The following is a 19,908-nucleotide window of genomic DNA, read 5'->3' on the forward strand; positions in this document are numbered from 1 at the left end:
TTAATCTCTAATTCTAGTACCCAATCGATTCTTCATAATATTTATTATAAAAAATATTCTTTTAACTATAGCAATAACAACTAAAATAATTAATTCCAAAATTACAAACCTGTAAACTAATAGGTATACTATTTTTTTTTTTTTTTTATCACAATCAACAAGTTCACTAAGTCCTATAAATTTTTAAACTCTTTTTTAAAATGAAGCTTATAAGAAGTTATTTGAGCGCATGGTTTATTAATATAAAATATTTTTTTAAATACTTAAAAACTAAAAAAAATATTCTGACCCAGTGGCCTCATGTGGCTCCGCCCCTGTAGGGGCCTCTCATCGACATAAAACACACAGAAGGCCCAAGCTCCATATAAGGCTACATATATAAGACTTCTACGAATTTACATGTTGAACCCAACAAAGCAAAGTTGCAATCGGAAGCTCTCCATTCCACAGGTCTTACCGAAACTGCTCTCTGCTCAGCAGTCTACATCGCCGAGACCCATTTAACTCCGGCAATCTCCTATTTGATATCAGTATCAGAAGAGACGAGTGTTTCATATTCCAGCTGCACAATATGAGGTTGGGTTAGTTTTAAGTGATGGACAGATTCTATTGAAGGGAAAGGGAGAAGTTGAGAAAAACTCTTGTTTACCCTAGCTTGATCACAGGCCAACTTCATCCTCCGATATTCATGTTGTGCTCTCTTTGAGCGAAACATGGCTTGGACTCGAACAATAGACCTCTCGACACGTTCTTCAGCCTGTTTCCTGCTGGCCCGGAAGAAATCCTCGTCAACAACACTTCCGTGGTCTTGTTCTTTCACAGCTTCAACATTGGGAATCTTGAGCCCACGGAAACCTCTCCTCTTCAGACGCCAGCGTAGAATTGCTTTTTCAACCACTCCAACTGACCAACAAACCTTGCGATACTGCCTCCGGACTTGGAATCCTCGGAAAACAGCCTACCTCAGATAATGTTGATTCCATTAGTCTCTACTGAATTTATGAATTAATGCAAACAGAAGTGCAGCAGGCATATAAACAATCCAAGGCCTGACAATCCTCAATGAAGTGTAATAGAAATAGGATAAGACCCTACTTTTCAGACGATTTAATTCCAAATCGGTATTCATATTTACTCAAATCAGCAATTATTGGAACTTAAAAGGCAGCAATTTCTACTCAGGCCAAATGGAGGATAGGGTCAATTGATATCAATGATATGCATCTAAAAAAGAAAAAAAGAAGAAAGAGAGTTGATTGATTGACATAAACCCGTACTTCCAAGTAAGCAAAAGCAATTAGAATCTAACTAGGAGCTGTCTGACCATGTGACTGTGCTTACATAAAAGCAATTAGAATTTAACTAGGAGCTGTCTGATCACTATGCGACTCTGCTTGGGTAGTGTCAATTGGCAATGAAAGGGTATTTTGGCAAGGGCTTACCTGAATTTTGACGGCTTGACGTCGCATGTTGAGAAATTGTCGGCGAGTCTTCCAAGTGCGGAACCTATGTTGAATTTGAGCAGCAGCTGTCATCTTTTTTCGTGCACCGTAGTTGCGAAAGGCATGCTGAATCTTCATGGCTGCAATTATGTTGCGTGCTTCATTCTCCGGATTGGAGGACTGTACTTCTTTTGCCCGCATTTTGAACGAGTGTTCCCTGAATGCAGCCTGTATACGCGCTGCTGCATCGGCAGCCGTCCGATATGCAGTCAGCGTATCCTTCAGATATATCTCCTCCTCATCGATGTACTCGAGGTTTACTGTGTTAGGTGCACTAGTTTGCAATGAGCCACTGGCATTTCCAGCTATTTTCATATCCTTGAAGTGATCCACCAAAGCCTTTTCTGCAAGATAAGCTGCTAAACCATCATAGCCTTTCTGAAATGCAAGGTCAGCAGCAGTGCATCCACCAGGGTTCTGGAAATTTGGGTCTGTGACCAAGTTTGGCTTTGCCCCTGCAGATAGAAGAGCAGCAACCATTTTCTCCCTGAAAATGGAGATTTTCAATTACAAGCATTTATCAAAATCTGACGAGAACAGAAAGTATGAGCCAGAAACATGCAAGCATTGCTTGGCTCCAGATTAAACTTCCTTTTACTTAAGCTGCAAAGACTGTAAAACGACTTTCATACCTCTGACAACTATAAATATCAGTTCAGAATACAGCAAAGTACCAAGGTGTACATGGAAAAGGAAAGACTATTCTTCTGAACATCTACAAGAAAAATATTTAGCAATTCATGCAATGATGTGCTAGGTTTCTAACTTTCATGTGGCATGATGTGTGCTTATACCTTCCACAGTATGCAGCCCAATGAAGAGCCGTCCATCCAAATTTGTCCCGATAATCCAATGAAAAGCCAGACCATGCAAATGGGCAAACAGCCCACGTATAATCTAGCATAGCACACAAATGAATTACTCCTTGACCCTGATCATCATGCTCTGAAGTTTTAGAACCTTCAATTGCTCTTTCCAACAGCCATTCATATAGTCTGATCTTCAAAGCAAGCTCAAACATGTTGTCCTTGGCTTGCTGAACAGAGATTTTGCTATTCTCAATTGATTTAGTCATATATGCCCAACCATTTACAATGTGGGAGGTTTTACGAGTGAAGTTTTTGGCTTCTTTGAGGGTATTCAGTGATACTTTGTCTGATAAAATGTCAATGGTCTTGGAAGTAGAAAAAATCAGGTGAAAAAGCCTCATCTGAACTCTAAACTCTTCCCAAGTTGACTTGTCTTCGGCAGAAATCATCCAGTTGTGAGTCAAAGGAGAGCGATACTCAAAGGTCAAAACTTGGCTGATGGGATTCTGGCCATCAAAACTTAAATACAGATTTGTTAATCCAGGAGCATGTGGTGAAATCAAACAACGGAATACAACAGATTGGACGATCTCTACTGGACTGCAGGCATCTCCACAAACACAATATAAATTTGACTTTGCAAAATGTTGATGGCTTTCGGAAAAAAATCCAGCGATGAGGATCTGCAGCATCAATCAAGAAAGTTTGAAAGTTGTAATATCTAAGAATTTCAGTTATTAAGCTAGAATCATGTGGGAAAAAAATTCATTCCATAACCAAAATGCATTTTTGGGACAAGAAGCAATTAACTTTTGGAACCTATATCTAAAGCATGCAATATAAACCACATCTCTTCCATTTATAAATATCATCCTATTGTGACACATCTCCATTGTTAGGCCTTGGAAGCATTAAAGATAGGTGCTTAGCATCAAATGACAAAGCAACAATAATGTAAATTTATTCCCATTAATCAATAGAAGACATACAATCCCTCCTATTTCAGACAGGAAGAAAAAGGTACGGATTTAAAGGTTGAATTAAACAGATTTTCCTCAATTTCTGTCCACAGAACTCATTCCAGACCTTTGGCACTGCCAATCCCTACTAACTCATTACACATGCTGAATTCACCATTAACAGGGATCCATACTCAATTCCCAAAGTGTAATCCCGCCAAATGTAATTAGTTTTCTCTGTTAATGTATAATATTTACCATGAAGTATTTTGCTGCCATTTGATGGTGGGTTGCAAGTATATCTGAAGTGCAACAACTACATACTCAAGTCAGCAAAAGGTTAAAATGGTCTGTTTTCCTTGTTGAATATGCCAAATTTGTATAGCAAGGCTCTGCAAGTCTGCTGTTACATATTGAGAGTTAGCCCAATTGTATCCTCAAAGATCATGAACTTTCCTTCACCAAACAAGGGCCAGATAAAGTTTCATAGTTGCTAAGTGGACAATTCAATCCTTTTGACAGTTGAAACCATTCACAGAAAGTGTTCCATGCCATCACAATCAAGATAAGCATCTGATTAAATGTTCCTTAAAATTCTGGCCACTCAATTCTGAAACTTTTCTCAGAATTGAGTTATCTTCAAGTGGCTGTCAGTTCAGGAGGTACTGACAAGGGCAATGGCAGAATTCCGGGGAGGAATTTTGTCGTTGTTGTGAGAAAGAGAGAGAGAAAGGGAGAGAGAATAGAGAGAGAGTGAGAGAGAGATTAACAAAAAAGAGAGAGAGAAGGCAAATTAGAATATTCTCATTGATTGCCTATTTGGGAGCATGTAGCTCTTACATATATAGGTGCTTAGGAGCCTTCTAGATGGTATCCCCTTCCACAACAGCCTATAACAGCTCTAGTATGCCTACTCAGCATAATGGAAATAACAAGAAATTTTAAGTAATAGACCATTCTACTTTGGGAGCGTGACAATACCCCCCCTCCCCCCTAGAAACATTTCTTGTCCACAAGAAATTACAATAGTCTGATTACTTGGGGAAATTGTGTGAGTAGCTCTAGTAGATACTCCCACGTGGTGTGGTCCATATGGCGGTTGGCCCACTGCACCAGCACCTGTGTCAAGGGTAGAGAGTCATGGTAGATGACTCTCTTATCCAGCACAGCCAAGGGCTCTGTCATATCTAGTGGGTCTGTCTCGAAGGAGGGCAGCTCTAGACTGACTGAGTCATGGGGTCCCACAAACTTCTTTAGGAGGGACACGTGGAAGACCGGGTGGATTCCAACCCCTTCGGGAAGTTTCAGCCGGTAAGCAACATTTCCCACTTTAGCTAGCACTTGGAATGGCCCAAATACTTAGGGCCTAACTTAGATGGAGAATGACAAGTGAATAGCTGTTGTTGGAACTTCCTCACTTTCAGATATACCGTATCACAGTCCTCAGAACTCCTTTCACTCCTCCTCCGGTCTGCAATCTGCTTCATCTTATTCTGTGCCACAGTCAACTCCTTTTTAATCATCTGCAAGGCCTCTTGTCTTTGCCTCAAGTGTTGATCAATCGTAAGCTCCACATTAGAATAGTGCATCACTGTGGGTATCAATGGGGGCTTATAGCCAAATAATGCCTCGAAAAGAGATCTCTTGAGGGGGCTATGGTAGTTAGAATTATAGCACCATTGGGCAAGAGATAGCCATTGATTCCAACTCTTCGGCTTGGAGAAGCATACACCCCTTAGATAAGCCTCGAGGCATTGGTTCACTCGTTATGTTTTCCCATTTGTTTCAGGGTGGTACACAGTTAACATATGCAACCCAAACCCCAATTGTTTGAACAGTTCTTTCAAGAAGTTGTTGGTGAACACCTTATCTCTATCAGGAAGTGATGGATAAGGGTAGGCTATGCACCTTTACCACATAGTCTAATAACAATCTAGCCACATCAGAGGCTGTGAACGGATGGGCTGTACTAAGGAAGTAACTGAACTTAGTAAGCCAGTCCACTATTACTAAGATGGTGCTCTTATCTTCAGACCTCGATAGCCCCTCCACATCAACATTATTTAGTATAAACTAAGTAATGTTGCTTAGGAGATCAAAACTCTATATATCACATTGTGAATAAAAAATACAATGTACTTTTCTCCTCTCAAAATACAACAAAATAAATAAAGGTCAGGAAAACCTGAAAAAGCAGTCAGCCTATCCAAAAACTGGCCCAGATTGAAACCTTACCTCAAAAGCAATGGAAAAACTAGCTCAGTTTCCAGAACTTCTAAAAACCTTTTTTTTTAATAAAGCAAACACCAAAAGAGGTGAACCTTGAACAACTCTTCTTAAATCTTATTGATTGCTTTCTGTTCTCAAGTATTGATCCTTGATCTTGATTGAAATAATTACAAGAGGGGTTCCCAAAAAAATAGGAGAAGAAGAAGAGCCCTAGCAAGCTGAGAAGTTCAGGAAAAACTAGAAAAGGAGCCCGCAGTAACACCATCTACCTAGTACAGACCCAGACCCGCCTCAAACATACATGAACTCCTCTTAAATCATTTACTTTTTCCCGGATAAATAATGCAATGCCAAAAGGGGGAGAAATTGAACAATTCTTTTTAAATCTTAATTCAATTACTTTCAGTTCTCAAGCATTGATTATTTTCTAAACAAAAAAAAGGCAAAAACAGTAAAACTATAGCCTTGAGGTAAAATGTAAAGCCCATTTGCCTATATTCTGCTATTTTACATAATTGCTAAGTAAGAGAATGGTTTCACATGTCAAGTATATCTTATTAAGGGTCTAACTGTTGTAGTAAAAACGTTCAGAACTGTAAAATAAAAATTATCTAATAAAATAAAAATGGCAGAAACTATATTACCATTTTTATGCAGCAAAAACAAACATTGAGTTGAACAATCCAATCATAGATTTGGTACAACTCATGAAGAAGTTGAAAAATGAAAAACCAGAATGAACCAGATGACCAAATTGTAACAAATAAAAAATGTGCAAACACATAACCAGATGACCAAATTGTGAGAACATATGAATTTTTTGGAATTTAAAATTTGTGTTTGTGTTCTAGAAGAGCAAGAAACCAGTGACATAGTTGTCATGAAGGAACGAACCTTTGTCTCTTCATTTGAAAAACCCCAAGCAGGAGACACATCTGTTATATAGAATATTTGTCCAGGAAATGATGGGAGTTGATCCGTTCCAGGTGAAGTAGACAATTCGTGACCACTTGGAATTGAAGATCCCATAATTGGATCATCAACTGATCCTGGAGAATCACTGATGATGTAGTTCATCCACCTTCCAAAGCTGTCTTGAGTATGAAAACCATCCTTGCCTGAAATGTCAAACTCATTGTCAAACTCATCAGTGCCTACCATGACCACCTTAGGATCCTTTCTCTGCAAATCTGAATTTGTTTGACCTTCTATCCTCTGAAAGCAATGATTGACCAACGTATATTCTATGGATAATTTGTTTGCTGATGGGATGTTACCCTTCAAAGATATAACATTACAAATTATGCCACATCAGAGAAAGAAGCAATAATCAAGTAGCTAAATTGAATAAAATACAGAAAATTTTCAGCAGCTTTTGTTACTGGAAAGAATGGGATTCTGTAATAAATCCACAAGTATGGCCAAGTTAAAATTCAGAAGACAGGTTGATGCTGTTGTACCAAAACACAATGTCAACATCACAAAAGGACAGGTCATACCTGAAGTCAATAAATTACTGTAAATTGTATAATACTTCAACAGGAAATTACTTTGAAGAAGAATCAGCATACCCTTTTTCTGATAAGTTGAAGAAGAATTCTTTATAGTTAAGTAAGAGAACACACAAATTAGGATAAAGTCTCAAGTCTAAGCGTGGAGCAAGATACAAAGCCTCCAGGTTTAGGCCATGCAAAAGGGAAAATTCAGCTTGCCCATGTCAGTGTGAAACACACACAAATGTGATGTTTCTTTCACATTGTAATGATAGATCAGAAAATGCAGCCTCTAGCTTAACTACCAAAATTGTTCTTTGACTATTCAATTTCTCCCACAGCTGAAAGCACATGTAGTTCAACTTAAATCCCTCCAGTTTTTCCAAAAAAAATCATGATGTCATACCTTCAATCAAATGTAGATCTTACCTTTAGAATGTCTTTCAAATTTTTAACCCCAAAAATGTTCTAAGAAAGGTAATAACAAAGTTTAGCTTAATCATGTGGAGAATATTGAAACAATTCAACATCAATTATCTCTTTTTGTATGTAAGATTTCAATAATTTATGAAACAAATATCAGCAAGATTTCAATAATTTATGAAACAAATATCAGCAAAGTAATTATTGAATCTAGATAAAGAATAAAAAGAGAAAGGATATTGGATACGAAGGACACACCAAAACTTTCAAATGGATGTGCACACACAAAGAGATCCACTTACATTACTTGTGAGACCATTTGCTTGATATTGGTTCTGCTGTCCGAAATCTGAAGTTTTTCCTGTTCAAAAAGCATAGGAACAATTAATATAAAACAACCACTGAAAAGAAAAAAGTATTCAATAAAGATACAAGATCCAACGGTTTCTAGAACAGCTTCTAGCTCCAACCACAAGAGAAGCATCAAATGAACTACCTCCATCAGGTGTACTCAACTTGTTGAGATCATTTGGCTCCAAAAGCTCATCCCAGTCCAATGTATTGATCTCATGAAGTCTCCTTTCATGATCTTTTAGGGTCATACTGTCTCCAAGATCTGTTCAGTTCCCAAAAGGGAAGAATTATAGTGCAATATGTCAATTTTCAAAAGGGAAAGCTAGAGACACATAGACATAAATTACATCTTCAAGTTCAAATATTAGCCACGATCATGATAAAGAATAGGGGCCAAATGAAAAGAAAAACGAAGAACTTATTCCCACTGAAGACTAGTTATTCTGTTGTCCTAGATTCCAGACTTCCAGTACAGTAAACTTAGAATTAGTCTTCTCACGTTGGTGATGTAACAGAGCTGTACAAGTGGAAGTTCCATTACCATCAATTGATTGTGATTTCTCAGCTGTATAACACACAGGATCAGCCCCAGAATCAGTTTCTTCTGACCAAAGCCAAGAAGCAGATAGCCCAGAGGGGGCCAAACTAGAGTTTGAACTCGCAGGAGTGTTGGGAGAACCCTGCAACTGAGTCATGATAAACTACAGCCCATCAAACAGCTACCTTAAACCATAATCAACAACAACAATTGTGGGGAAAGTGAATGAGAATAAGAAAGACAAAAAAGATTTATCTTCAGTATCAGGTTAAGCATATTTATCAATGCATGTAAAATGAAATGAATCCCGTCTTCCCACTAATACCATCAAATTGCCATTAATTTCTTTCTGGCTAATACGATTGTCAGAGGTATAACAACTGAAGTGATACAACTCAGATGGTATTACATGAAGATCTGAAGTTGGAACTGCCACCACAGAAAGCAAAATTATTAACGAGTGAGATTAAAATTGCAGCTATATCAGAACTGTTAACTATTAGCCTCACTTTGTTTAGATAGAGAATGGACGGGGAGAGAATAGTAATGTAAAAAAATAAAATAAAATGATAATAATACCTATGGCATGCAAAAATAAATACACCTATAAACTTATAAGGTACAAGAAATTATGAATTTAATTACAATACATCGTGGTTTGATACCAAGTCGTAAGAAATCTGAAAAACTGAATTGAATACCTTGGCAATTTAAATATATAATAGGCATTTAATACCTTAATCTCTGTACTAGGTTGGAGTGGCTCATGTTCAAGGGAAGATGCATGAGATGCGATTAAAGTGATTTCATCTCATGAGAAGAAGACCAATAAAGATTTTTTTTGAGGGGAGTGGATGGAATGAAACAAGTCTTTGGCAAAAGATGTAGATGAAGACCTTAAACAAGGTGAAAGACTCTTAGGTATGGCGTGAGCCATAAGGGCCTTACAGAAGATACGAGTATAGACGATAACAATGATTAGCGAGAGATAGAATTCATGTAGCTAACCCCATCTATTGGGATTCAGGCTTGATAAGATATCACTTGTATAGAAAAGATTAGTGTTTTTTTGGGTTACAGATAGTATTGGATTTTTGTAAAAATAGTAAAGAGAAAGGCAAAAAATTATTTATTAGGTTACTTCCTCTTCCTTACCTCAAATTGGGTATAAAGAAGGGATTAGATGGGGAACCCTTTCCTTCCTCTATAAATTGATCTCCCAAATGAAGGTAAGGTTTTGCCCTTACCTCTCCCTTCCTTACCTCCCATCCAAACACAGGGTAAAAAGTCTTGGCTAATAGAACCTTTCAAGAATCAGGCAAGTTAAACAACAACATGGTATTGTGAAACACATCCTTCAAAAAGCTTTAGATAACTTGCATAAAATTAATAAATTGTCAGAGAAAAATGAATTTTTCAGCTCATTAGTGCCTGCAGAATACCTTCTCATTAATGTTTCTAGCCCCTTCCTTAAGGCAAGTTATAAGCATGGTGTGTGAGAAGCTGCTAGCTAAAGAATTAAATCTAGATTTATGAAGTGTGATATGTCCAGAACTAAGGCAAAGCTATAATTTTTTCATTGGGAGATATCAGGAGTTTAGTAAATACAACACTTTTGATCTGAGATCAATTGATTTGTAAATTACTATGAAGGTCCTTAAATTCTTTAACCAACTAAATAATCCTGGAAGAATCCAAATTTTGAATAGTAGTAACTTGTAAGCACAGACATGACATGCCTGCCTGGGTACATGAAACAAAGAACTTTGACAAGGGATAGGAGACCAACCTCTTGGGTTTCACGATAATGAACAAGGACTATATGTTCCAGCATCCTGATACATATTTACAACTAAAAATTAGTTAAAACTAATATAAATTATAAATAACCTTTAATAGTATTCCATCCAATGAGTAGAAATTGCAATTGCAATTAATTCCAAATCAAAGTTGCTAATACAGGAAACAAGTACAAACTAGCAATTGGTGGAACCATGTAGGCTTTAAGATTGCTTACTGTAAAACAAAGCTATATTGCTGTAATTGTGCATTATACTTTGTATTGAGTTTAGATGTCTATTTATACATGAGCTAGGCTATGGATTACTCCTAAAATACAGGGATTGGATACAAAATACATATTCAAATATGCTATGAACAGATAGGGAAGGATTTAAAACTCAAGTGGTAGTTTTTGTAACCACCTATCTCCCTATCTCTATCTTCTTCTTTATCTTCTCATCTTTCCTATCTCAAATATTCTTTATCATCTCATCTTCTATTCAAACTCGATTTCTCCAACACTCCCCCTCAAGCTGGCGAGTAAATGTTGACCATTCTCAGCTTGCATGTGATCTCTTGAAATCTTGTCGGTGAAAGACTTTTGATTAGGACGTTAGCTAATTGATTTTCTGTTGGCATATAACATAGATGTTAAAGGTGCGCGCCTAGGCGCAAGTTTGGCGCCTCGACTGGACCGAGGCGAAGCGTTTTTTGGGAGCCATCCGCCTTGCACGACGAGGCTCCGAGGCGTGAGGCACTCCTCATGAAACCAGCTGTCAAGCAGCCCGCTGCCCACTGAAACCAGCTGCCATTATCGATTCCAACCTCCCCTCTTCTTGGTTCCAGCCTACTCTCGTGTGTTTTTTACTTGTTTTATTTGATTAGAATTAGAATTAAACAAACTCGATCACAATTGGGTTCAACTTCGGCTTTGACTTCAAAGCGGCGAATGAGAATATATATATATCTAAAAATTAGGGCTACTCCATACCTCGGGGGCTCCGCTACCACCACAACTCTCATGAAAAATCCACATTTGGGTCTTGTCCCAAATTATCCGGGGCGGGTCAAATAACGGGCTTCATTCTGGAAATCAAGACATACTTCAACAACTTTTTTATTGATTGTGAACTGATAGTGTTTATGTGTTTGTTTAGAACTTTGCATGATGATTGGTACTTGTTTGAGTTTGAACTTTGATGATATTTCTAATTTAGAATTTGCATGATGAATGAATCAACTTTGATGTTGTTAGTTTAGAATTTGAAGATGATGAATCATGAACGATATGCATGTGTTATTATTGATAATTTGATAGTTGTTTATGATTTTACAAGATTTTGAGTTTTTTTTCTAAAAGATGCGCCTCGCTTCGCAAAGGGGCACCTTGCCTCGTGTGCCTCGCACCTCAGGCTTCAGGACCCTTTGCACCTCGATGCGCCTATCGCCTTTCAGAACTATGGCATATAAGGAGTAGTGATTATGCCACTTGATAAAATGTCCATCGACCTCTATATGTTTGGTACGATCATATTGGACTGGATTGTGAGCAATACTGATAGCAGACTTGTTATCACAGTATAATTTTATCGCTCCTTCTAGTTTGATCTTGAGGTCATTTAGGATAATCCTCAGCCATAAAAGTTTGCATACTCCATGAGCCATAGCTTTGAACTCTACCTCAGCACTTGATCTTGCAACTACACTTTGTTTTTTACTCTTCCATGTGACTAAGTTTCCTCCTAGAAATGTACAGTAACCAGATGTGGGTCGTCTATCCATAGGTGTCCTTGCATGGTCAGCATCAAAATAAGTTTTTAGAGTCATACCACCATTGTTCTGAAACATGATTCCTTTCCCCGGAGTTGTCTTTAAGTAATGCAGGATGTGGTTGATAGCCTGTAGATGTTCTTCCCTTGGGTCATGCATAAATTAGCTGACTATTCCAACGAAATAAGCAATATCAGGCCTGATATGAGATAGATATTAGCTTACCAACTAACCTTTGGCACTTCTCTTTATTAACTGTGCCACCTTCATTTTTAGACCCTATTATGTGATTTGGATCAATGGGAGAGCTTGTTGCCTTGCTATTAAGTTTCCTTATTTCCTTTAGCAGGTCCAAAATATACTTCCTTTGGGATAGGAATATGCTGGTTTTTTAATAAGTTACTTCAATTCCAAGAAAGTACCTTAGCTTACTAAGGTCTTTAATTTCAAATTCTTATGCTAGATGTTCTCTTAGAGCAAGTCTTTCAGTAATATCATTCCATGTAATAATAATATCATCAACATAAACCAATAGGGTTGTGATCTTACCTTTCGAACCACGCCTTTAGAGACTATTTTAGCCCATACAAAGCCTTTTTCAACCGACACATCTTATTACCCCCAAATAATCCTTCGAACCCAGGAGGAGGCTCCATATAAACTTCCTCTTCTAAATCACCATGTAAAAAGGCATTCTTAACGTCAAACTGTAGCAATGGCCAATTAAAACAAACAACAAGGAAAATGAATATTCTAACTGTATTCATCTTGGTTACTGGAGAAAACGTTTCTTGATAATCGTTGCCATAGGTTTGTGTGTATCCTTTTACTACCAATCTTGATTTGTATCTTTCAAGTGTCCCATTAGATTTGTATTTTACAGTAAACACCTATTTACATCCCATTGGTTTCTTATCCTTTGGCCTAGGTATAACCTCCCAAGTTCTATTCTTTTCAAGTGCTTTCATTTCCTCCTCTATGGCAAGTGTCCACTTCTTATCCTTTAATGCCTCATGAACGGATCTTGGGATTTCTATAGTGTCTAGTGAGGTAAGAAAGGTTTGATATTGTAAGGATAGTCTATGGTTAGATACAAATTGGGATATGGGGTAGATAGGACGTTTGGTGCATTCTCGGGTGCCTTTTCTTAATGCAATGGGTAGATCAAGGTTGTGAGACTCAGATTCTTCCACAAAGGTTGGAAAAGGGATACTGGTATTACCTTCATCCAGGGACGAATCTTGAATTTGTGTGGGTCTAGGATTAGTTTTCTTCCTTCTTGAGTAGACTAGAGGTTCTCTTGGATTCAAGGTTGGTCATTGCAATTCGACTGCACGATCATCACAATTAGTGTTTAACAGAATTGTAGAAGGTGGGGATGGAAGGGAACCAGTTGAAAGAGGTTGTCTCGGCTAGCTCGGTGGTTGAGAGGATAAAGGAAGAGATAAACGGGTGTCAATAGTAAGATCTTCATCTTCACTCGAGTGCACCCCCCTGAAGATAAGGTGGGGAAGAGAAGGAAAACGGAGTAGTTTCATGAAAAGTAACATCCATGGAGATAAAGAATTTACAAGTAGATGCATGATAGCATTTATACCCTTTTTGAGTGTTTTGAGTCAAGGAATATACACTTGAGAGCTCGAGGGTCAATCTTGTCACGACTATGTGGATGAAGGTGTACATAGACCGTGCACCCGAAAACTTTGGGAGATAAAGTGGAGGAAAAGGAGACAGACGAGAAGTGATGCATTAGAAGCCAAATAGGACTCTTGTTGTCAAGGGAGAGAGAGGGGACATGGTTAATCAGATGAGTGGCAGTGAGCACGACTTCCCCCCATAATTGTTTAGGTACACAAGATTGAAATAACAAGGACTGAGTAACATTTAAGAGGTGAGAATTTTTCCCCTCAGCCACCCCGTTTTGTTGAGAGGTATCGACACAAGAAGACTCATGAAAAATGCCTTCTTTAAGAAATAAGTTGTTTAAAAAGTAGTCCTTTGCATTATCCGAGCGAAATCATTTTATACACAACTCGAATTGAGTTTTGATCATGCAACAAAAATTTGGAAGAATAGTGGCAATGTCAAATTTGTCTCGCATGAGTTAAACCCAAGTGACCCGAGTACAATCATTAATGAAGGAAAAAAAACCATCAAACCCCAGTGCAATTACGAACCCATGAAGGACCCCATACATCACTATGAATTAATGAAAAAGAAAAAAACAACTCTTTTGTTTACCAAGGGAAAAGAAGTCCTGTGATGTTTGGCAAGTTCACAGACTTCACAATGAAAATTGTCAAGAGATACATTGTGAAATAAGATAGGAAACATAGTTTTCAAAAGACTAAAAGGAGGATGGCCAAACTAATAGTGCTGTAACAAGATCTTGGAAGTAGTAGGAGAGGGTTGACACTGTGATGAGACACTGTGATGAGAGAGCCAACCGGTGCCCCAATCCATTCAAAGTACTCGCTGTCTCAAGATGGTAAAGTCTGTCCTTAATCTTAGCAAGTCCAATCGTCCTCCCTGAAATCTTGTCCTGAAAAATACAATGTGTGTCAAAAAAGGTACCACTGTAGTTCAAAGAGTTGGTAAGTTAGCTTATGAACAAAAGGTTAGATTGGGAACATGAAGAACATTAGTTAATGAGAGATGGGGAATGAGATTGATGTTGCCTTGACTAGCAATAGGAATATGAGAGCCATTTGCAACAACAATCCTTCTGTGGTCGGAAGGGGTTTGTAGGTTGTAAAAAAAGTAAGACATGGTGTCATGTGATTAATTGCACCTGAGTCAAGAATCTATGAAGAAGGATGTGGGCTTGCATGAGCATTAAAGAAACAAGCAGAGAGACACTTACCAGAGGCAGCTAGAGAGCATGCAGAACTAGAGCTAGAAAGAGATTGGATGAAACCTCTCAACTTTTCAATTTCCTCCTTACTTAGTCCACTAAGTTCATCACTACTAGCAGAAGCATCTTGAGACTGATCTGTCATTTTGGTAACATTTGCTGACTGTTGTGCTTGTCCCTTGAATCCACCAGTCCGACTTAGAACCTAAGCCTTTTCATGAAGCTTGAAACAATTTTCTCGTGTGTTGTGGCTTCTTACAAAATGTGCACCAAAGACCATCCTTATTGAAGGGCTTAAGGTGGCCAGTTTGACTCCCCATGGTTGTCTTTCCTCCATTAGGCTTCCTTGATACCATTGCAAACCTTTCAGTTTGCTGAGATTCAAGCATAACCAGGTTCCTGCTTCCTCGACCTAAACGATAGAGAAGACTTCCCCCAATGCTGGCAACTTTCCTCTTCCAAGGATTTGAACTCGAACAGAATCAAATTCGGGATTTAGACATGCTAAGAACTCAAACACTCAATCTCGTTCAATGAACTCCTTCAGGATTTGGGCATCCTCGCTGTCTTTCATCTTCAGATTTTGATAGTGATAAAGTTCTAACCACAAGCCATTGAGAGTATTATAATAGTCAGTCACAGAAAAGCTTGCATGTTTCGTGGATGTGATTCTGGTTTTGATTTCAAACATCAAGGCTACATCTTGCATTTTTTAGTACGTCTTCTGAACAGTTTTCCATACCTCCTGGGCAATGGATAAAAACATGCAGTTGCGGCTAATTTCAGGCTACATAAAGTTCCATAACCATGACATAATTGTCGAGTCGTCCTCGTCCCATGCTGTAAATCTCGGGTCCTCTTTTGGTGGTCCTGTTCCATCAAGATGACTCAATTTCCCTTTACCCTTCAAGAATGTCCTCACCACTTGAGACCATTATAGGTAGTTTCTCTCCCATCTAACCAGTATGACAGGTTAAGATTCTGGAAGTCGCTCGATGCAATGTTGTGAGTGATTCCAATCAACATGCTAGTGTTAGGATCAACCGAGGAGCTGCTAGGGTTGTTGGTTTCAGAGGTTGAAGACATCTGAATCAAGGATCGTCGGGGCAAGAACATTGCAACACTAGAGAAGAGGCCGATGCCGGAACCAAAGATGACAAGGGAACAAACGAAGCGAGGAAGACTAAACAACGGCCTGAGCAACTTCTTGATCTGGGATAGCAATGACAAATAGGAATGATGCTGGAGATAAGCGACAGATGAGGGACCCTGGAACTGGATGCAAGAGATACGGGCGACAGTCAAGGGTTGAGCGTCGAGCGTCGCCGAAGATGAATGGTAGACAAGAGATGCCAAAACTGGATGTGGGTGACAGTCAAGGGTCGAACGTCGCCAAAGATGAATGGCAAATGAGAGATGTCGAAACTGGATGTGGGCGACAGTCAACGATCAAGAGTCATCGAAGATGAACGACGGATGAGGGATGTTGGAACTGGATGTGAGAGAGACAGTGGCAGTGGAGGCCAACAAACTGGCAATGAAGACTGGATAAACGACGGTTGATGAACAGACAAAAACAATGGCCAGTCGATCAAGTCTTACATAGGAGACTGACGGCAGCGATGGCAAACGATCGCATGGTCGGTGAAGGCAAAGCAGTGTGGGCCGTCGATCAACAGTCGGAGGCTGCTACTACGAAGGTGGTCAATGAGGACGTGGTAGTTGATGGCAGCGACGCAAGAACCAGCAACGGCCAGAGACCAGGCAAAAAAAAATGGGCGGCAATGAAGGCCGAAGGTACCCTAGGATGATGGCTCTGATATCATGCAAAACAAAGCTATATTGTTATAATTGTGTATTGTACTTTGTATTGAGTTTAGATGTCTATTTATACATGAGCTAAGCTATGGATTGCTCCTAAAATACAGGGATCAGATACTATATACAAATTCGAATATGCTATGAACAGATAGGGAAGGATTTAAAACCCAAGTGGTAGCTTTTGTAACTACTTATCTCTTTATCTCTATCTTCTTCTTTATCTTCTCATCTTTCTTATCTCAAATATTCTTTATCATCTCATCTTCTATTCAAACTCGGTTTCTCCACACTTACTTATCAAGTAGCCAGTAACATCTGCGAACAAAGGTTGAGTTATCTTCTCCATGAGCATAGTATACATGGATCTTTTCCTCATTGCCAACCTGTAATTGAAAAAAAAAAAAGGTGTAAATTGGAGAAGTTAATTCAACAAAAATAAATTTTGGCTCACTTAATTTACAACAGCATTAAGCATTCCAATAAAAAATAATTTGTTCATCTCCCAACCCTTCTGAAAAACAGTCCACAATTTTTTTTCACACTATCAAACCGTTGGTTAAAAAAAATACACACTCATCTAGAGAGCAGTTAACTCCTTAGGATAGAAGACAAAGAACAAAAAAGGGTAACAAAATCAATTTAATGAAATTTTTTATCTAGAGGAAATGAAAAACATATGCCAAGCAGAAGCAAGAGACCAAGTTATCTATGTTAGGTTATAGAACAAACCAATAATATTAACATGAGTAACCATAGTTAACCAACTCAAGGAACTTAAAAATCAAAGCAAATGATGGACAACCAAGGTAGGCTATGTCAGGAACAGGAGCTCACATTAGTTAACTGATGCCTAACTCAAACTAGACAATTTAATTTAAAACCATAGAGAGACCCAAACATATAAATACAGCTAGTTCAGAAAACAGTTTTGAAATAACTGAGTAAAATATATAAATAATGCCGTAACATTGTATTACCAACTCTTGTATAAGAAAAAAACAGGTAAGTTCGTAGTACCTGTTTTTATACAACAATTTGATGCTTGAAAACTTCACACACATTAGACCTTATGCCATGATATTTACATAGTTACATACATATTACAGAACATTTACACTTCACATTCTTAGCAAAAACTCAAGAAGTTGAATGAATTTCAAGATTCTATTGATTCTCATAACCTAGAACTATCATTGTTTTCAACATAATTTCATCAATAGCTATGTTGTTCAACGCTTCTGTAAATTGTTCACCCCCTTAAGGTTGTTCACCCCCTTAAGGCTGTTCACTTTTATACACATTATTTTTTCTATTACTATCGGATCCCTATTTATTTTCAATGCTATAACAAGCATCACATGGATTTAAGCCATGACATGCATTCCTTAGGTGTCCAAAGTATGTCAGTCCTGATATCAAGGCATATATAAACGTGTGTTCAACATGTTATGAGAGTATCCATGGACATACCTGTGGTAGGAACATCACTTTCTTAACATGTATATGCTTCTTAGCATGTAAGTTACTTTTTGCTTAAAAGTCATAAGTGGTAGCAACAAGCCTAACCCTTGGTCATGAGATTGGTACTCATTTTTATGCACACAAAGAAAAAAAGTCTGCAATACTTTTTTCAATAGGTAAAGAATGCATAACGTAAAGTACCATCATAAAGGGGGCAAAACCTAATAAAAACGGAGAAATAAAAGGCTTAAACCTCAAAAAGCTCAACAAGAAAATGAAAAAACAAAGGGAACAGAGCCCGAGAACCACAAGCAAAACAAGGATACAGTCTCAAGGGAAGAAATAAAATGATCTATGTACCTCCAAAACAGTACTACTCATTTCTAAAAAAACGTTCCACATCACTAGAAAAAGGAGTGAGTGGAAAAAAATCTCTTCGAAGCAAAAAACAGAACCTCAAGCACAGGCAAATAGAACGTCTCTCACCAAGACAAAGCATATAACAGAGTTCAAATTATTAAGAATATGTATCGTCAAGCAAAAACATGCTTAAGGCCTTGTGAAGAGGATATTGAGGCTTTTCTAATTACAATTGGATTACATCACGGTTCTGTGCAGCCTTTACTTCTTTGGTCTTGTGATGGATGAACTCACACAACACATCCAACAAGAGGTGCATTGGTACATGTTTGCAAATGATATTGTCTTCGTATATGAGACGAAAGAAGGCATGAACGCCAAGCTTGAATAATGGAGGAACACCATGTCATGGCCCTAGGTTTTCCTAGGGTTTAGAATGGGATTTTGGAGCAATTTGAAGAAGAAAGAACATAATGGAGGGAGAAAACAGAACAGAAAAAGGGCGAAATTGAGAAGAAAAGGGGAAAGGTTTAGACGAAGAGAGAGAGAGATAAGAGTGAGAGGGAAAACAAAATGGTTTCATTCAACTAATTCCCCTTTATTCTCTATTCAACAGCCTATTTATAGGCTATTTACATCCTTGCAGTTCTTACCAAACTAATCAAACTAACACACTAATAAACTCCAGTACAATTACAACTACTGCCCTTTGGGTCATGACAATTCCCCCATTCTTGAGAGGTTTCTTGTCCTCAAAAAACTTATTACAATTGTGCCTTATTTGTCACTCGATTCCCGCCGATTCTTCTCTTTCGATTCTTCTCTTTCAATAACTGTCCTAGGCATGCATCGATGGTTGGAGTTGAATTTACCCCCACATTTATAACATAATCCTAATTTCCTCTGCTCTATAGTAGTTGATTTGGCTGCATCATGGCTTGGGTAAACTTTAGAATTCACATTTACTTGGTTCCCCTCCAATGGTTGAAAGAACATAGGCTGAGTTACTATTGCAATCATGATCTTACCGAAAATCGTTTCCAATGCAAGCTCCTGTAACTTTGCCGTCTCAGTAGCCTACTTCACCGTCACAGGCTGCATCATCTTAGCCATTACCCTCAACTCCTCCTTAAGGCCGCTAATGAAGTTGGACACAAAATAATGCTCTGCTAATGCTGGTTGTGAACTCCACATCAAGGATCTTAACTCCTCAAATCGAATTTGATACTTAGCCACTAATCCTTCTTGTCTCAACTTATTAAATTCTTCAATCACATCCATCATAGAATTATCCCCAAAACGTTTGCACAAGTCCTCAACAAACTTAGCCCAACTGACCTCAACTTTCATTGTCTGAAGCTAGCCTTGATACCATGAATCAGCTGTATCATTAAGATAAGCTGATGCTAAATTGATTTTCTACCCTTTAGCTACATTGTAAAACTAGAAAAATCTCTGAATCCAGCACCTCGGTTTCACTCCATCGAAAACCAATATTTCCAGTCATGGTGCAAGAGTGTAAGTAGAGGTTTGAGAATTGCTTCTTACCGGAA

General features: G+C 38.3%; 1 protein-coding gene across 4 annotated transcripts in view; it reads right to left on the reverse strand.

The window, feature by feature from the left end:
* Window positions 1-217: 217 nt before the first annotated feature.
* Window positions 218-19,908, reverse strand: part of LOC127811383 (calmodulin-binding transcription activator 5-like) — a 40,111-nt gene continuing 20,420 nt past the window's right edge. For 3 of the 4 annotated variants that reach the window (XM_052351189.1, XM_052351193.1, XM_052351191.1), the window contains 10 exons: window positions 16,829-16,917; window positions 10,097-10,142; window positions 8,311-8,455; window positions 7,912-8,031; window positions 7,718-7,776; window positions 6,394-6,777; window positions 2,297-2,994; window positions 1,443-1,989; window positions 650-958; window positions 218-562 (listed from right to left, as the gene is read on the reverse strand). In XM_052351189.1, coding sequence (XP_052207149.1) covers window positions 518-562; window positions 650-958; window positions 1,443-1,989; window positions 2,297-2,994; window positions 6,394-6,777; window positions 7,718-7,776; window positions 7,912-8,031; window positions 8,311-8,455; window positions 10,097-10,142; window positions 16,829-16,917 — 2,442 coding nt within the window. In that variant the 3' untranslated portion in view covers window positions 218-517. The remainder of the gene's footprint in view (window positions 563-649; window positions 959-1,442; window positions 1,990-2,296; window positions 2,995-6,393; window positions 6,778-7,717; window positions 7,777-7,911; window positions 8,032-8,310; window positions 8,456-10,096; window positions 10,143-16,828; window positions 16,918-19,908) is intronic. The other variant, XM_052351190.1, reaches the window with a different exon arrangement.

The sequence above is a fragment of the Diospyros lotus genome, chromosome 10 (genome assembly GCF_014633365.1).
Source record: "Diospyros lotus cultivar Yz01 chromosome 10, ASM1463336v1, whole genome shotgun sequence".
NCBI classification, from domain to species: domain Eukaryota; kingdom Viridiplantae; phylum Streptophyta; class Magnoliopsida; order Ericales; family Ebenaceae; genus Diospyros; species Diospyros lotus.